The following is a 14,941-nucleotide window of genomic DNA, read 5'->3' as shown; positions in this document are numbered from 1 at the left end:
GCAAGCTCCGCCTCCCGGGTTCACGCCATTCTCCTGCCTTAGCCTCCCAAGTAGCTGGGACTACAGGAGCCCGCCACTACGCCTGGCTAATTTTTTGTATTTTTTAGTGGAGACAGGGTTACACTGTGTTAGCCAGGATAGTCTCGATCTCCTGACCTCGTGATCCACCCGCTCAGCCTCCCAGAGTGTTGGGATTACAGGTGTAAGCCACCGCGCCCGTCCTATTTATTTTTTGTGAGAGGGAGTCTCACTCTGTTGCCCAGGCTGGAATGTATTAGCACAATCTCTGCTCACTGCAACCTCCACCTCCCAGGTTCAAGCTATTCTCCTGCCTCAGCTTCCAGAGTAGCTGGCATTACAGGGGACTGCCACCACACCCAGCTAATTTTTTTTGTATTTGTAGTAGAGACGGGGTTTCACCATGCTGGCCAGGCTAGTCTCAAACTCCTGATCTCAGGTGACCCGCCCACCTTAGCCTCCCAAAGTGCTGGGATTACAGGCATGAGCCACCATGTCCTACTAGTTTCTTTTAATCTAGAACAGTAACCTCTCATGAGATCAGGCCACTTATCTTGTAGATGGCTGTTTTAGTCTGTTCTCATGCTGCTAATAAAGACATACCTAAGACTGGGTAATTTATAAAGGAAAGAAAATTGACTCACAGTTCAGCACAGCTGGGGAGTTCTCAGGAAACTTAGAATCATGGTGGAAGGGGAAGCAAATATGTCCTTCTTCACATGGTGGCAGACCGAGAAGTGCAGAGTGAAGGTCGGGGGAAAGCCCCTTATAAAACCATCAGATCTCATGAGAAATCACTATCATGAGAACAGATGAGGGTAACTGCCCCCTGATTCAATTACCTTCCACTGGGTCCCTTCCATGACACGTGGGGATTATGGGAACTACAATTCAAGATGAGATTTGGGTGAGGACACAGCCAAACCATATCAGTGGTTCCATGTTCTGGATTCCCAGCATAAAGACATTTCCTGGGTTCCAATATAGTTGGATGTGGTCCTGTGACCAAGTGCTATTCAATGACATATATGTGAAAGTATTGTGTGAAGTTTCTGGAAAGTCTGCTGCTGCCTGGAATACGGGTATGATGGCTGGAGCTCTGGCATCTATTTTAGACCTAAGGATCAGGGTCACCCTGCAAGGATGATGGAGGCAAAAGCTGGAAAGAGCTTAATGCTGCTGCCAATACCAGCTCTGTCTGCCTACTTCCCCACCCCTTTTACTTGAGAAAACAGAACCTTGTGTATCTGTGTGTGTGTGTTTTTAATTAAAAATTTAAAAAATATTTTTTAGACAAGGTCTCACTTGCTCTGTCACCTAGGCTGGAGTACACTGGCATGATCATGGCTCATTTCAGCCTCAATCTCCTGGGCTCAAGTGATCTTCCCACCTCAGCCTCCAGAGTATCTGGGACTACAGGTGTATGCCACCACACCTGGCTAATTTTTGTATTTTTTGTAGACATAGGGTTTCACTATGTTGCTCAGGCTGGGACCTTGTGTGCTTTAATCCCTGTTAAGTCACTTAGTCAAATTAAATCCTAGCTAATAAGCCAGATTGAGGTCTACTATCATTTTATATTTGCTTAGAAGAGATGTTATGTGCTTCCTACTTGGCTAAAACATGTTTCAGGATTTCTCTTTCCTCCAGGTGCAGATCTCTGGTCCCAACACACCATAAGAACATTCTGAGAGAATAATGTTACCTACCCTCTAGTCTGGGCCACCTATGATGTTGAATGAGTCTTGGCAGCCAGGGGAAATTTCTGTAAGAACCTTGTGGTTAGAAATGTAGGAAATAAAGTCACTGTGGCTTGTCACATGCAAGAGGACAGCAGGGGACAGGGGATAGTGGTGTGTGTGCAGGAACAGAGTGGGAATGATCTGGAATTTGTGAAATACCTTGGCAGCAATACAAGGACGAGGCTCCAAAGGGCAGGGCTTCAGGAGAGGAGATGGATGAACACTGCACTTCTCGCATTCCTGCCGGCCACGAAGAGGTTTCCTGAGTGCCGAAAACCCCATCTGGAAAGTGTCCCCTAGGAAACCAAACGAGTTCCAGTGTGTGAAGGTCACCTGGCTGCTGCACCACCTGCCACCCCGTTAATCACTTGAGTTGGTGGGTACAGGAACACAGCTGTGGGCAGAGGGTCAGAACACTTCCTGTCTGCCCCAGGCACGTGGAAGACAGTCTCCTGAGTAGTAACCTTGGCACTGCCTTGGCTATTTGAGAAGCTGGCCAGTTATTTCAGTCACTGGGTATTTGAGAAGCTGAGCAGCCTTTTGAGCTTCAACCATTCTCACAGTTGTTTAATTTGCAGTTCTTAAGGGATCTAGTGACACCTTCCTACCTCAGCAGAGCAAAAAATGTGGATCCCAGGTCTGGGAACCTAAAAGAAATCACTCTGAGTAGGTTAGAATTTCACCTCTATCCGAGACCCGGAAATAATCATTTGAAAATAGAAACGCATATATATAAATATCTAAACACACATACATATGTCTGCATGTGTATAGGGTTGGTCCACATTCATGTTCTTTCACTCCCTCATTCTTTCAGTCATTCACTGAGATGCTGAGTTTTCCAGCATCTCTCAGTCTCTCAGAAGAGACAAGCACAAACACAGCCTGCCAGCATCCAGTGGATCACACCCTACAACAAGCCCAGTGCCTCTTTAGTGGAGAGGGGATTTGCTTTGGGGCGTGGCAAGTTTATGCAAGTCCCTGATTTCTTGCACTGACTGCTCAAAAGCAGAGCTCCATTTAAATTCCATTCCTTCTGGAGAGATCTGTCCTATGACCAGGGTGGATGGTTCAACTCCTCTCTGCATCTGGCTGGCACCCAGGGCACTCTTGCCCAAATGCTTTGTCAGGTAGTTTCCTTGACCTATTTCCTAATGTGCTTTCCAGCCATGGCCCACGTGGTTTCTGTCTGCTCCAGTGCCCCCAAGGCCAACACAGGGGTCATGCTTGGAGACAGCCTCCAACTCTTTGCAGCCTCAGGCTTCTCCAGACTTGGGTGCCAATGCTTTAAGGTCTTCTTTATCCTCTTTGCTGGGCATCACTGCCTCAGTCATGGCTTAAATCTGATACACAAGGTTCTTAATGGGCTTCCATAACCACGTAGAATTGACACCCTTAGCCTGGCTAATGTGGTTAGCTAGCAAGTTTGCTATCCCTTCCAGGTAAGAAATGCCTTAACCCAGCGAAAGATCTGTCTCCAGATGACTCTTAAAAGCGACTCTAATGGTGAGCCCTTGATGCTGATTATGTGAGGGAATCTTTTTTATTTTATTTTTGAGACGGGGTCTTGCTGTGTTGCCCAGGCTGGAGTACAGTGGCACAGTCAGAGCTCACTGCAGCCTCTCCCAGGCTCAAGTGATCCTCCCCACTCAGTCCCCTGAGTAGCTGGAACTACAGGTGCATACCACTATGCCTGGCTAACTTCTTATTTTTTTATTTTTTATTTGTGTAGAGATGGGTCTCCCTACATTGCCCAGGCTCACCTTGAACTCTTGGCCTCAAGCAATCCTCCAGCATGGCCTCCCAAGTGCTGGGATTATAGGTATGAGCCACTGTGTCCAGCCCATGTGAGGGAGTCTTGAAAATTCTGTGTAGTTCGTCATGTGGGAGAGGTAGCACCCCAGGGTGGCCAAGGGCTTGGCCTGGGTTTGAATCCTGCCTCCTCTCTTTACTAGCTGTGTTACCTTGAACGAGTTTCTCATCCTCTCTGTGCCCCACTTATAAAAAAATGGGGTTGTTAAATAATTAAAAGACCCAGTGCTTATGGGCTGTTGAAGAATTAGATGAATAAATACACAGAAAGCACACAGTACAGTGCCTGGCACATAGGACCCTCCCAATGTTACCTGTTGTTACTAGAAGTTGACTGGCTTTTCTCCTAAAGTACCTGCAGGGCTGGTTCTGCGGACAGCTTTTATGCTTCTAAGGGCTGGATCTTCTCCACTGCAGACAGAAGCTGACAAGACAGGCAGTACTTACTTGTGTTACAGTTTTTATTTCTGCCCCTCAATTTCTGTTTCTCAAGTTAATGAAAGACGCCCAGGGCAGGAAGGCTGTGTGTGAATGCTCCCCTGTTGCCCAAGACAAGGGGTCAGAGTAATAGAGTTCAGGGTATGTTCGGAGGAAGAATGTGAATTTTCATGCACCTAGTGAGTAAACAATTGTTCTACAGCAGTGGTGAGAAATGGTTCATTTTAGACACCCTAGGAGCGCACCAGTCCGAGGAGGAAGTCTCTCCCTCCATTTCATAGGACCGGCGTTCTCCCCACTTCCCTGGGGACCCACAGAGCTGCAGAGATAGAGGCCATCTCTTCCCTCTGTGGAAAAGTAGCAGCAACTGGACAGAAAAGAAAAAAGAAGGCTGGGGCTGTGACATTTGCAAGACTCTAGAGAGAGGACTGTGAAAGGCTGAGGTTTGACAGTTTCTGTGGGGAGGAATGATGGACTGGATGAGCTGGGAGGGGGAGGAGGGCATGAGGATGCCATAGGACAGAAGTGTTCCAGTTTTAGTGGAATCCTTTACAGTCTACAGCGCAGGTTCTCTTTGGAAAACGTAGGGTGTAGCTCCCTCCTTCTGGCCATTGAAGGAAAAACTGGGTGGCAAAGCACAGGTAAAGACAAGCTGTGACAGAGGACAGCAGGAACCCAGGGACCTAGGGAGCAGAATTCTAATATCTTCACCCTAGATTCAGTCAGAGCAGCTATTTCCATCATTCCATACACCGGTTCTACTGGTTAACATTTGCTACCTAATGAGTCTTCCCCAAGCTTTGTAGCTTGGAAGAGTCGTCTTTTATTTAGCTTATGATTCTGTGGGTCAGCAATGTGGGCTTAGCTGGAGGTGGTTTTGGTCAGGACCAGTTTCAGCTGATCTTGGCAGGAGCTCACTCATGCACCTGTGGAAGGCTTCTGGGAATCTGGGGCTGGCTGGCTGTCAGGTGGGATGCCTGGGTTCTGCTCTATGGGGACATTTCATTCTCCAGCAATGGAGGAATAACTTGGGCTCATTCACAGGGCAGCTCCCAGATTCCAGGTGTTGTAAAAGCAGGCAAACCCCAATTCACAAGCACATTTCAAGACTATCCTTGTTACGTCTGCTACTATTTCAACATAGTCACAGAGCCAACCCCAGATTCCAGGGGTGGAGAAATGAGCTCCTGCTTATGACTGAAGAGTTGCCGTCTATTGCCTCATACCTGCAAGGGTGGGAAGTTATGGACGCTTGAAATGTAGATTCTCACATCCCCATGCAGACCTACTGGATCCAATTCATGGAAAAGGGGCCTCTCACTATGTCCTTAGGATGAGTCCCTCCCTCCTTCATATTTTAAAATATTTTATTTAATACTTATAAAATATTATATGGGACATACATGTGTGGGCATATATGTGTTTTATTAAAAATAAAGCACAATAATATAATGTACGTTAATGAACCTACTACCCAGCCCAAAAGCTGGGTCATTAACAATTTATTTATATTTACCTAAGTGTCTTTCTCTTATACTTTCCTCTTACCTCCCCATGAGATGTAACATTTTATATTTTGGGTTTTCCATTCCAACAAGAAATTTAAAAACACAGTTTTGACTCTTTGATATCTACGCCTGAGCAACATAGTGCTGAGTCTTGCTTGTTTCTTTCTTTTACTCCAATAAAGATAAGTTTATTTACTTATTTACTTCTTGAGTTTTTTGTGCTAAAATATTTATAACACAAAATTTCTGATTTTAACCATTTTGAAGTGTACAATTCGGCAGCATTTATTATACTAGCAATGTTCTGCAACCATCACCACTATCAGTTTCCAAAGTTTTTTCATCACCCCAAACAGGAACTCTGTACCCATTAAGCAATCACTTCCCATTTCTTGCTTCTCCCAGCCCCAAGTAAAGTCGAATCTACTTTTGTTTCTATGCATTTGCCTATTCTAGATACCTTATTATAAGTGGAATCAAGTAATATTTGTCCCTTTGTGTCTGGCTTCTTTCTCTTAGTATGTTTTCAAGGTTTATTCATGTTGTAGCATGCATCAATTTCATTTCTTTTTATATGTGAATAATATTCCATTGTATGTATATAATACGGTTTATCCATTTATCTGTGGATGGATGCTTGGATTGCTTCTACCTTTTGTGAAAATGCTGTTATGAACATTGGTGTACAAGTCTCTGAGTCTCTGCTTTTAATTCTTCGGGTTTATACCTTGAAGTGGAATTGCTGGGTCAGATAGCAATTCTATGCTTAGTTTTTGAGGAACCACAAAACTGTTTTCTACAGTAGCTGCACCATTTTACATTCTTACTAGTAAGGTAATGTACCAGGGTTCTAACTCTTCCACATCCTTGCCAACATTTCTCACACACACACACACACACACACACACACGATTTGTAGCCATCCTAGTAGGTTGTGAAGTGGTGTTTCATTGTGGTTTTGATTTGCAAATTTCCGTATTGACATTTTCCAATGGTGTTGAGTGACTTTTTTTTTTTTTTTTTTGAGATGGAGTCTCGCTCTGTTGCCCAGGCTGGAGTGCAGTGGTGCAATCTCGGCTCACTGCAACCTCTGCCTCCCAGGTTCAAGCAATTCTCCTGTCTCAGCCTCCCAAGTAGTAGCCGGGACTACAGGTGGATGCCACCACTCCTGGCTAATTTTTGTATTTTTAGTAGAGATGGGGTTTCACCGTATTTATATTGATCAGACTGGTCTCGAACTCCTGGTCTCAGGTGATCCACCCGCCTCGGTCTCCCAAGGTGCTGGGATTATAGGTATGAATCACTGCCTTGAGTCTTGAGTATCTTTTTATGTGCTTTTTGGCACTTTATGTATATTTTTTGGAGAAATGTCTATTCAAATTCTTTCCCTATGCTTTAATTGTTTGTCTTTTTGTTGTTGTAATAGGAAACACTCTGGATAATAACCCTTTATCAGATATATAATTTGAAAATATTTTCTCCCATTCTGTAGATTGTCTTCACTTTTTTTTTTTTGAGACAGAGTCTTGCTCTGTCACCCAGGCTGGGGTGCAGTGGTGCGATCTAGGCTCACTGCAACCTCTGCCTCCTGGGTTCAAGCAATTCTCCTGCCTCAGCCTCCTGAGTAGCTGGGATTACAGGCAGGCATGCGCCACCATGCCCAGCTAATTTTTGTATTTTTAGTAGAGATGGGGTTTCATCATGTTGGTCAGACTGGTCTCAAACTCCTGACCTCGTGATCCGCCCACCTCAGCCTCCCAAAGTGCTGGGATTACAGGCGTGAACCACTGCGCCTGACCTGTCTTCATTTTCTTAATATGTCTTTTGATGCACAAACATTCATTCCAATGAAGCCCAATTTATCTAATTTTTCTTTGATTGCTTGTGATTTTGGTGTCATATCTAAGAATCCATTGCCAAGTTTTACTTGGTTTTGATGTCTAGAAGACTGCTATCATACTGAAGGTAATCTTCTGAAACTTGCACTTTTCTTTCAAAAATTATGTTTACAAGATTATCCATGTTCTTGCAGAGTTTATTCATTTTATGCTGTATGATATTCCATTATATCCACATACAACGCAGTATTGACCCTTCCCTCCTGTTGATGGGCATTTGTCTTGTTTCTAGTTACTTTGCTACTACATCAGTGTCACCATGATTATCCAAAAGTAATTCTTTTGTACACTCTAATTTAAGAACCACTAACCCTTTTTAACGAATAAATCAACCTTTTATCGAGTTGCTACTAAATTTCAATTGACTGGTACTTGGGATACACACAGGTGCAGACATTTGACTTAGACATACTGATTTTTCTCATCTGCCTATTTAGGCTAATCAACAGACTATAAAACCATAAGAACCACTGCCATTGAGTACGGTCTGTGTCGGTCTACACTATAGCTTTAACTAGTTGTGTGATTTCTTGCAAAGAACAATCAGGGAAGACACAATAAACACATTTACTGATTTCAGGCTGGAGAGCTTTTAAGCAATAGGGAGATGTCCACACACAAGGTGGAGAAAATTACTGTGAAAAGGGAATTCTTTCTTTAGAGTCCCATCTAAGCTAGGTTGCAGAAACGTCTACAATGGGTTTAAAACAACTCAAAGTAAGGCCTTCTACAGCGTGAAAATCCTCCAAGATAAAAGAGACTGATGGCTCCTGCTGCTGCCCTGTCGTGCTCAGTTGCTGATTTCGGGAAATACTTTGGCAGGTTCGTGGGTCACAGAGGTGCCAGGTTTCTTCGGGGTTTGTAATAGAACACCACAGGAAAATCAAGTGTGAAGCAAGAGCTCAGCTCTTAACGGGGGTATTGTTTGTGCTTTTGTTACTGGAAAAGATAGTGACCTTACCAGGGCCAAAGTTATGTAGATACAGGAATTACGAAATGGAGAAGGGGGAGAGGTGAGCTGGTGGCAGCATAAAAAGACCAGCAGATGCCCCACAGCACTGCTCTTCCAGAGGCAAGACCAACCAAGATGAGGTGGGTCCACAGCTTTCCCTCCTGCCTTTCCTCTGGTTCTTTATTTCAGTCTTCTTTGCGTACATTGGTAGAGATGCAGAAATAGAACAAAGAAACGGGCAAATGGGCTAAATTATAGTGAATTAAAGGGCTTAGTGTGTTAAATCTTCTCCTTTTCTGCATCCATAGAAGACAGTGCTGTCTTTCCCAGGAGATGAGATTTACTCTCAGGAGTGTCTTTTTCCTTGAGGTTACATTTTTGTCTTTGTACGGGATGTCATCAGCTCCTGTGGTAGGCTTCCTGGCATTCTGAGTATATTAATTAGCAGATATTTTCCTCTTTAAAAATGTATAATAAGAAAGACTAATTGTAACACATTTGAATGACACATTAATTGACTAGTACCTGGGATATACACTAGTACCTGGGATACAACTAATTAAGGCACTTAGATCTTATAAAAATAAAGACTTTTTGAAATGTTGAAATAATAAGACTAGTTTTTTTTTTTTTTTTAAGGATTCTCGCTCTGTCACCAGGCTGGAGTGCAGTGGTGCGATCTCGGCTCACTGCAACCTCTGCCTCCTGGGTTCAAGTGATTCTCCTGCCTCAGCCTCCCGAGTAGCTAGGACTACAGGTGTGCGCCACTATGTCCACCTAATTTTTGTATTTTTAGTAGAGATGGGGTTTCACCATGTTGGCCAGGATGATCTCGATTTCTTGATCTCGTGATCTGGCTGCCTCGGCCTCCCAAGGTTTTGGGATTACAGGCATGAGCCACCACATCCGGCCTAGAAACTATTTTAATAGAAGCATTAGTGCCTGAATGGTCAGCATCTGTTAGCGAGATGGTGAACTGGCAGATGGCACCTGTGCGTCAATGCCCATGGCCACAGTCCTGCTTTTGGACACCAGTTCTCTTCCAGGTAACCTTCTGGCATTTTGGGGTTTGAGATACCATTTCCTAAAGATGAACTATCATAAAATACTAGAAATAACCATATGTTTAAAAGTATATATTTAAGGAGGCCGGGCGCAGTGACTCACAAGGTCAGGAGATCAGACCCTCCTGGCTAACACAGTGAAACCGCATCTGTACTAAAATTACAAAAAAATTAGCCGGGCATGGTGGCAGGTGCCTGTAGTCCCAGCTACCCAGGAGGCTGAGGCAGGAGAATGGTGTGAACTCGGGAGGCGGAGCTTGCAGTGAGACAAGATCATGCCACTGCACTCCAGCCTGGGTGACAGAGCAAGACTCCATCTCAAAAAAAAAAAAAAAAAAAAAATTGTGTATTTAAGGAAACTTTTATTATGGAAAATATCAAGAAGTAGAGGAATAGCATAAAAAGTCCTAAGTTCCCATCTCTGAGTTATCTACATTTTATTACCAGTATCTTTGGTGTGCCTGAGGGAGGTTTCTCTTTCCTGGAGGGCTCCTCTATTACTGCCAATGTACTTTCCTGAATGCAGCCAGAAACTGAGCCCCTACTCGCCCCACACCCACGTGCCTTCCTATCCCTCTCTGAAGCTTCTGCAGAATTCCCAGCAGGACAGAGCTTGCTGGAAGCTTGGCACGCTCAGAAGCTGCTAAAGCATGTGTCTGCGGGGGTGGGGGTAACTTCTTGGTCCTAACACATCCATATATCGATTTTCTTTCTGGCTGCTAAGTGGGAGGAGTGTGTGTGTAGGCATGTGTGCGTGTGTGTGGGTACACACATGTGTGTGTGGATGCATGCATGTGCTGTGAAGCAAGGAGACCAGCTTTCCACTCCTTCCTGTCTTCTCTCTGCAGTGCTCTGGGAGCTGTTGTTGCCCTCCTGCTCTGGGGACAGCTTTTTGCAGTGGACTCAGGCAACGATGTCACGGATATCGCAGGTCAGTCTTTGGTTGGGTAGGAGCGTGCATCCCGGGCGCCGCCGCATCCCCCTCTGACCCTCTCGGGTCTGCGCTCTCTCTCTGAGAACACCCAGCTGCCCCTTCTTATCTTGACCTCTGGGCTTTCAGGACCGTGAAGAACATTGGGGTTCCTGCCAGAAATGAGGGGAGCTTGTGCTTCCGTTGGCTTCTATTCAGGGTGGAAGGAGATTGATGTGCAGAGCAGCTTCCACTCATCTGACTTTTCATGGTTCACTGGGAACAATTTCCAAATAGTAAACTCTCTTGCTTCTCTCTCTTTGCAGATGACGGCTGCCCAAAGCCTCCCATGATCGCAAATGGCTACGTGGAGCACTCGGTTCGCTACCAGTGTAAGAACTACTACAGGCTGCGCACAGAAGGAGATGGTAAGACGTGGACAACTGTCTCTATGCCCTATGGGCGGTGCTGGGGTGATTTGCCAGAAAGTTCATTGCTCTCCTTGGAGCCAGGAGATTTAGATTCTAATAAGCCTTTTGTTGCCAGTAGCTGTGGCCCTTTGGGCAGACGAACTTTTGTCAGCCTCAAGTTTTCTGTTTTGTTAAGGGGAGGCCATGCCATGCAGCCTACCTATCTCAGAGTCAGATTTCCATCTCCAGCGGGAGATGTGGGAAAAGGAGGAACGCTGATGACAATAGGTCACCCCCACCTAGTGAGTCCTGCTGTCCTGGCACTGCTCTAAGTGCTTCATATTTATTTACTCACTTAGTCCTCACAGTATCCCTCTGAATAGAGGTTATTGTTCTCACTTTGCTGATAAGGAAACGGAGGCACAGACAGGTTGAGTCTCTTGCCCAAATTCAGGCAGCCTGTAAGACGCAGTCAGGATTTGAACCCCGAGCCCTCCGTGTGCTGCCTGGCTGTGACCAACATGACCACAGTGTGTTCTGCTGGGCGTAATGGAGTCCACGCACTTAAGTTTCCAGCACAGCACTTTTTCCCTCCTCCTCATGTTCTCTCTCCTTTTCCCCTTCCTATTTGTCCCCTTTTCCTCTTCCTTTTAATTCTTCTCTTTAAATGCCTTCTCACTCTGCTCTGGGTGCAGACTTGACTTTGCCTTTGGCTCATTTCTTGCCTTTTGTTTCAGGAGTGTACACCTTAAACAATGAGAAGCAGTGGACAAATAAGGCTGTTGGAGATAAACTTCCTGAATGTGAAGCAGGTGGGTGCTGAGCACTTACCAGTGCAGTCAGACTTCTGGGTGGGAACGTCCTAGAGGCACAGCCTTCCAGTGCGGCTTCCTCTGAGCACACAAGAGCCAGGAGGAGGGATGTGGGAGAACCGCAGCTGGCCAGGGAGAGACTTAAGCAGTTAGGTGGTAACTCCCTAAGGGTCACTAAGGGTCTAAGGGTCTTGATCATTGGGGCCTGAAGGGCACTGGCTGAATCCACTGTCTACACTGCCCACAGATCAGGAGAGCCTGTGCATACAGAGAACCTGCTAGAGAGCCCTGGGTCTAAAGAGAAGCAAGCTCCAGGGAGAACAAGTCAAGGGATAACATACAATCTTAATCCATGGAAGCCTAGAAGGAGGCTGGACGTGGGCTGGGACTGCTGCTTCTCGTTATTAGCAGGAGCTGTTGTTCTCTCCTTTCCTTCTCGGAACCAGAGGCAAAGGCCCAGTCTCTTCGGCTCTTACTGGTGTGGAACTGCCAACCTGCCTCATAATAACTGCACTATCTACAAAATCTGAGCTCCAGTCAATGATGCTCTAGATTCCTCTTTCTTCAGAGAGAATGAATTATTGTAGCTCCTAGCCCTTTCAATGAATTTCAGGGAATTGTGGAAATTCCTTTGTTGGGATAATTGTTTAAATATAATACAGTTCACCAGCCAGGGCTCAAAAATCTCAGTATTTCCCATTTCCTTTGTTAGAAAAGTGGGAAATAGAGCTTTTTGTAATGTAAACAATTAAAAAAACAGAATTATTTTAAAACTGCAACTATTGGGAATGAGATGAGCAGGTGATAAGGGCAAAGCATTTAATTCTTTCTAGTTTATGCAGCAGTGACAGCCGCCCATGCTTTTACCCCTCTTTCTTGAAAAGGCTCTTGCACATTTCCACTCACGAGTGTCTTGCTCTCCTTGACAGTATGTGGGAAGCCCAAGAATCCGGCAGACGCAGTGCAGCGGATCCTGGGTGGACACCTGGATGCCAAAGGCAGCTTTCCCTGGCAGGCTAAGATGGTTTCCCGCCATAATCTCACCACAGGGGCCACGCTGATCAATGAACAATGGCTGCTGACCACGGCTAAAAATCTCTTCCTGAACCATTCAGAAAATGCAACAGCGAAAGACATTGCCCCTACTTTAACACTCTATGTGGGGAAAAAGCAGCTTGTAGAGATTGAGAAGGTGGTTCTACACCCTAACTACTCCCAGGTAGATATTGGGCTCATCAAACTCAAACAGAAGGTGCCTGTTAATGAGAGAGTGATGCCCATCTGCCTACCTTCAAAGGATTATGCAGAAGTAGGGCGTGTGGGTTACGTGTCTGGCTGGGGGCGAAATGCCAATTTTAAATTTACTGACCATCTGAAGTATGTCATGCTGCCTGTGGCTGACCAATACAATTGCATAAAGCACTATGAAGGCAGCACAGTCCCCGAAAAGAAGACACCAAAGAGCCCTGTAGGGGTGCAGCCCATACTGAATGAACACACCTTCTGTGCCGGCATGTCTAAGTACCAGGAAGACACCTGCTATGGCGATGCGGGCAGTGCCTTTGCCGTTCACGACCTGGAGAAGAACACCTGGTATGCGGCTGGGATCCTAAGCTTTGATAAGAGCTGTGGTGTGGCTGAGTATGGTGTGTATGTGAAGGCGACTTCCATCCAGGACTGGGTTCAGAAAACCATAGCCGAGAACTAATGCAAAGCTGGCCAGAGGCCCTTGCCTGAAAGCAAGATTCCAGCCTGGAAGAGGGCAAAGTGGACGGGAATGGACGGGATAAGATGTGGTTTGGAGCTGATGGGTGCCAGCCCTGCGTTGCTGAGTCAATCAATAAAGAGCTTTCTTTTGACTCATTTCTGTGTTGTGTTCAGTCTTGAGACTTCTTTATTCACTCCTTTATGGTCCAGGGTAGCCAGAAGGTATAGAGTCTACTGGGATTATGGAAGAGAACACCCCAAACCCACTGGAAATCCCCAAGGTGATACAAACTCTTCCACCTTAGGGAATCATGCTCACTGACTGAGTGCCTATTGAATGCTAGGCCCCAGAAAGGCAACTGTTGTCCTTGTGTTACAGAGAAGGAAACAGAGACTCAGAGATGGTAAGTGAGTTGCTTAAGATTACATAGCCATGAAACAATGAAGCAGAACTTTGAACCCAGCCCTGTTTGATACAAACTCAGAGCTCTTTTCACTGCATGCTGTTGCCTCTTCAAAGTGAATTAGGAGAAAAGGCGTGGCCTGCTGAGGAAGAGGCTAGTTCAAAGTGGGATGGGGAGAAAGTGTTTTGACACAGACAGTACTTCAGAGTTTGGGATCTAACCTACCAGCACTCTGGAAAACAAAAGACAATGATGTAAAGGCAGGATCTCTGGACTTGCTGAGTGCAAATCACAGATTGGTCCATACATTTGCTAAGTAATTTAGGCTTCCTGGCCATCAGTTCCTGGTCTCTTCCATGAAGGACTTGAGCCAGGCAATGGCTAATGTCCCTATCAGCAATAACCTTCCGGGACTCTGTAAAGAGTGGGAGGTAGAGTCCCTGCCTCAGTACAAGCTGCTTTTCCTACTTGGAACAAACCCACCTTTCGCCAGGAATCAAATGCAAGCTGGCTGAGCCTCCTCTCCTGATGGCAGGTCACGCTATCAAGGGTCTCCCAGAAGAAAGGTTCTGGAACTCTGATAAACAGAAGTTCTTCTAACGGAATTTTCTCTTGCTATAAGCCTTCAATACCCTGACCAATCACCACTGTGCCTTCTTCTTATGCCAAAACACGGCCCCTCCTTTGCAGGGTGTAAAACGACACTGATGTCACTCTCTCTCACCAGGGTCTGGCCATCTCTCTGAAGCTCTCCTCACAGGCACCCTGCAGATTCATCAATAAACTTCAACAGGTTAGCGCTAGTAGGCCAATAAGACACACACCTATATTCTAGAACCTGTGAAAGACATAATAGCCACAAACTGGAAAATAATATACCTCTTTAAAAAAAGCCTCTCAGAACACAGTCACTTACACCTTTTCCTCTTGTAGTTCTCTTCAGCACCAAGTTTCTTGGAAGAACAAGCTATTCCCCAGTTTTCTTAAAGAATTGTCTGATCGTATTAAGTAAGTGGCTCTGGTAAAATAACAGTAAGAGAAACGCTGTGGCATTCTCTTGATCGCTCATCTTCTCTGCCTTCCTCCCCAGCACCACCTCCTGGCCTCAGCCTGTGGGCTTCTGCAACACCAAACTCCATGTTGTTCTCTGACACATCTGGCCGTCGCCAGCCCCTGGGTTTTATTTTCTTGGGGCCCCTCTGCTGAAATTCCCTTCCCCTTGCTGTATAAACACCTCCTACTCTCCTTCAACACGCAGACACTGCC

General features: G+C 45.6%; 2 protein-coding genes across 17 annotated transcripts in view; one reads left to right on the top strand and one right to left on the bottom strand.

Moving 5' to 3' along the window:
• Window positions 1-14,941, bottom strand: part of TXNL4B (thioredoxin like 4B) — a 71,610-nt gene that overhangs the window by 24,247 nt on the left and 32,422 nt on the right. For 11 of the 16 annotated variants that reach the window (XM_065537364.2, XM_065537367.2, XM_074027869.1 and 8 more), the window contains one exon: window positions 1,920-2,056. The exons of 1 other annotated variant lie outside the window; for it this stretch is intronic. In XM_065537364.2, the coding sequence (XP_065393436.1) occupies window positions 1,920-2,056 (137 nt within the window). Of the gene's footprint in view, window positions 1-1,919; window positions 2,057-3,886; window positions 3,997-14,941 lie in introns of all 16 variants that reach the window. 4 more of the 16 variants (XR_012429333.1, XR_012429335.1, XR_012429332.1 and 1 more) reach the window with 1 other exon arrangement.
• LOC102131382 (haptoglobin) lies at window positions 8,474-13,427 on the top strand. Its single transcript, XM_005592409.4, has 5 exons — window positions 8,474-8,508; window positions 10,281-10,363; window positions 10,669-10,770; window positions 11,490-11,564; window positions 12,494-13,427. The coding sequence occupies exons 1-5, from the start codon at window positions 8,504-8,506 to the stop codon at window positions 13,270-13,272; spliced, it is 1,044 nt and encodes a 347-aa protein (XP_005592466.2). The 5' UTR covers window positions 8,474-8,503; the 3' UTR covers window positions 13,273-13,427.

The sequence above is a fragment of the Macaca fascicularis genome, chromosome 20, assembly GCF_037993035.2.
Source record: "Macaca fascicularis isolate 582-1 chromosome 20, T2T-MFA8v1.1".
Lineage (NCBI taxonomy): Eukaryota > Metazoa > Chordata > Mammalia > Primates > Cercopithecidae > Macaca > Macaca fascicularis.
The sequence above is the reverse complement of the archived record's forward strand: the minus strand, read 5'-3'. Positions and strand labels throughout refer to the sequence as shown.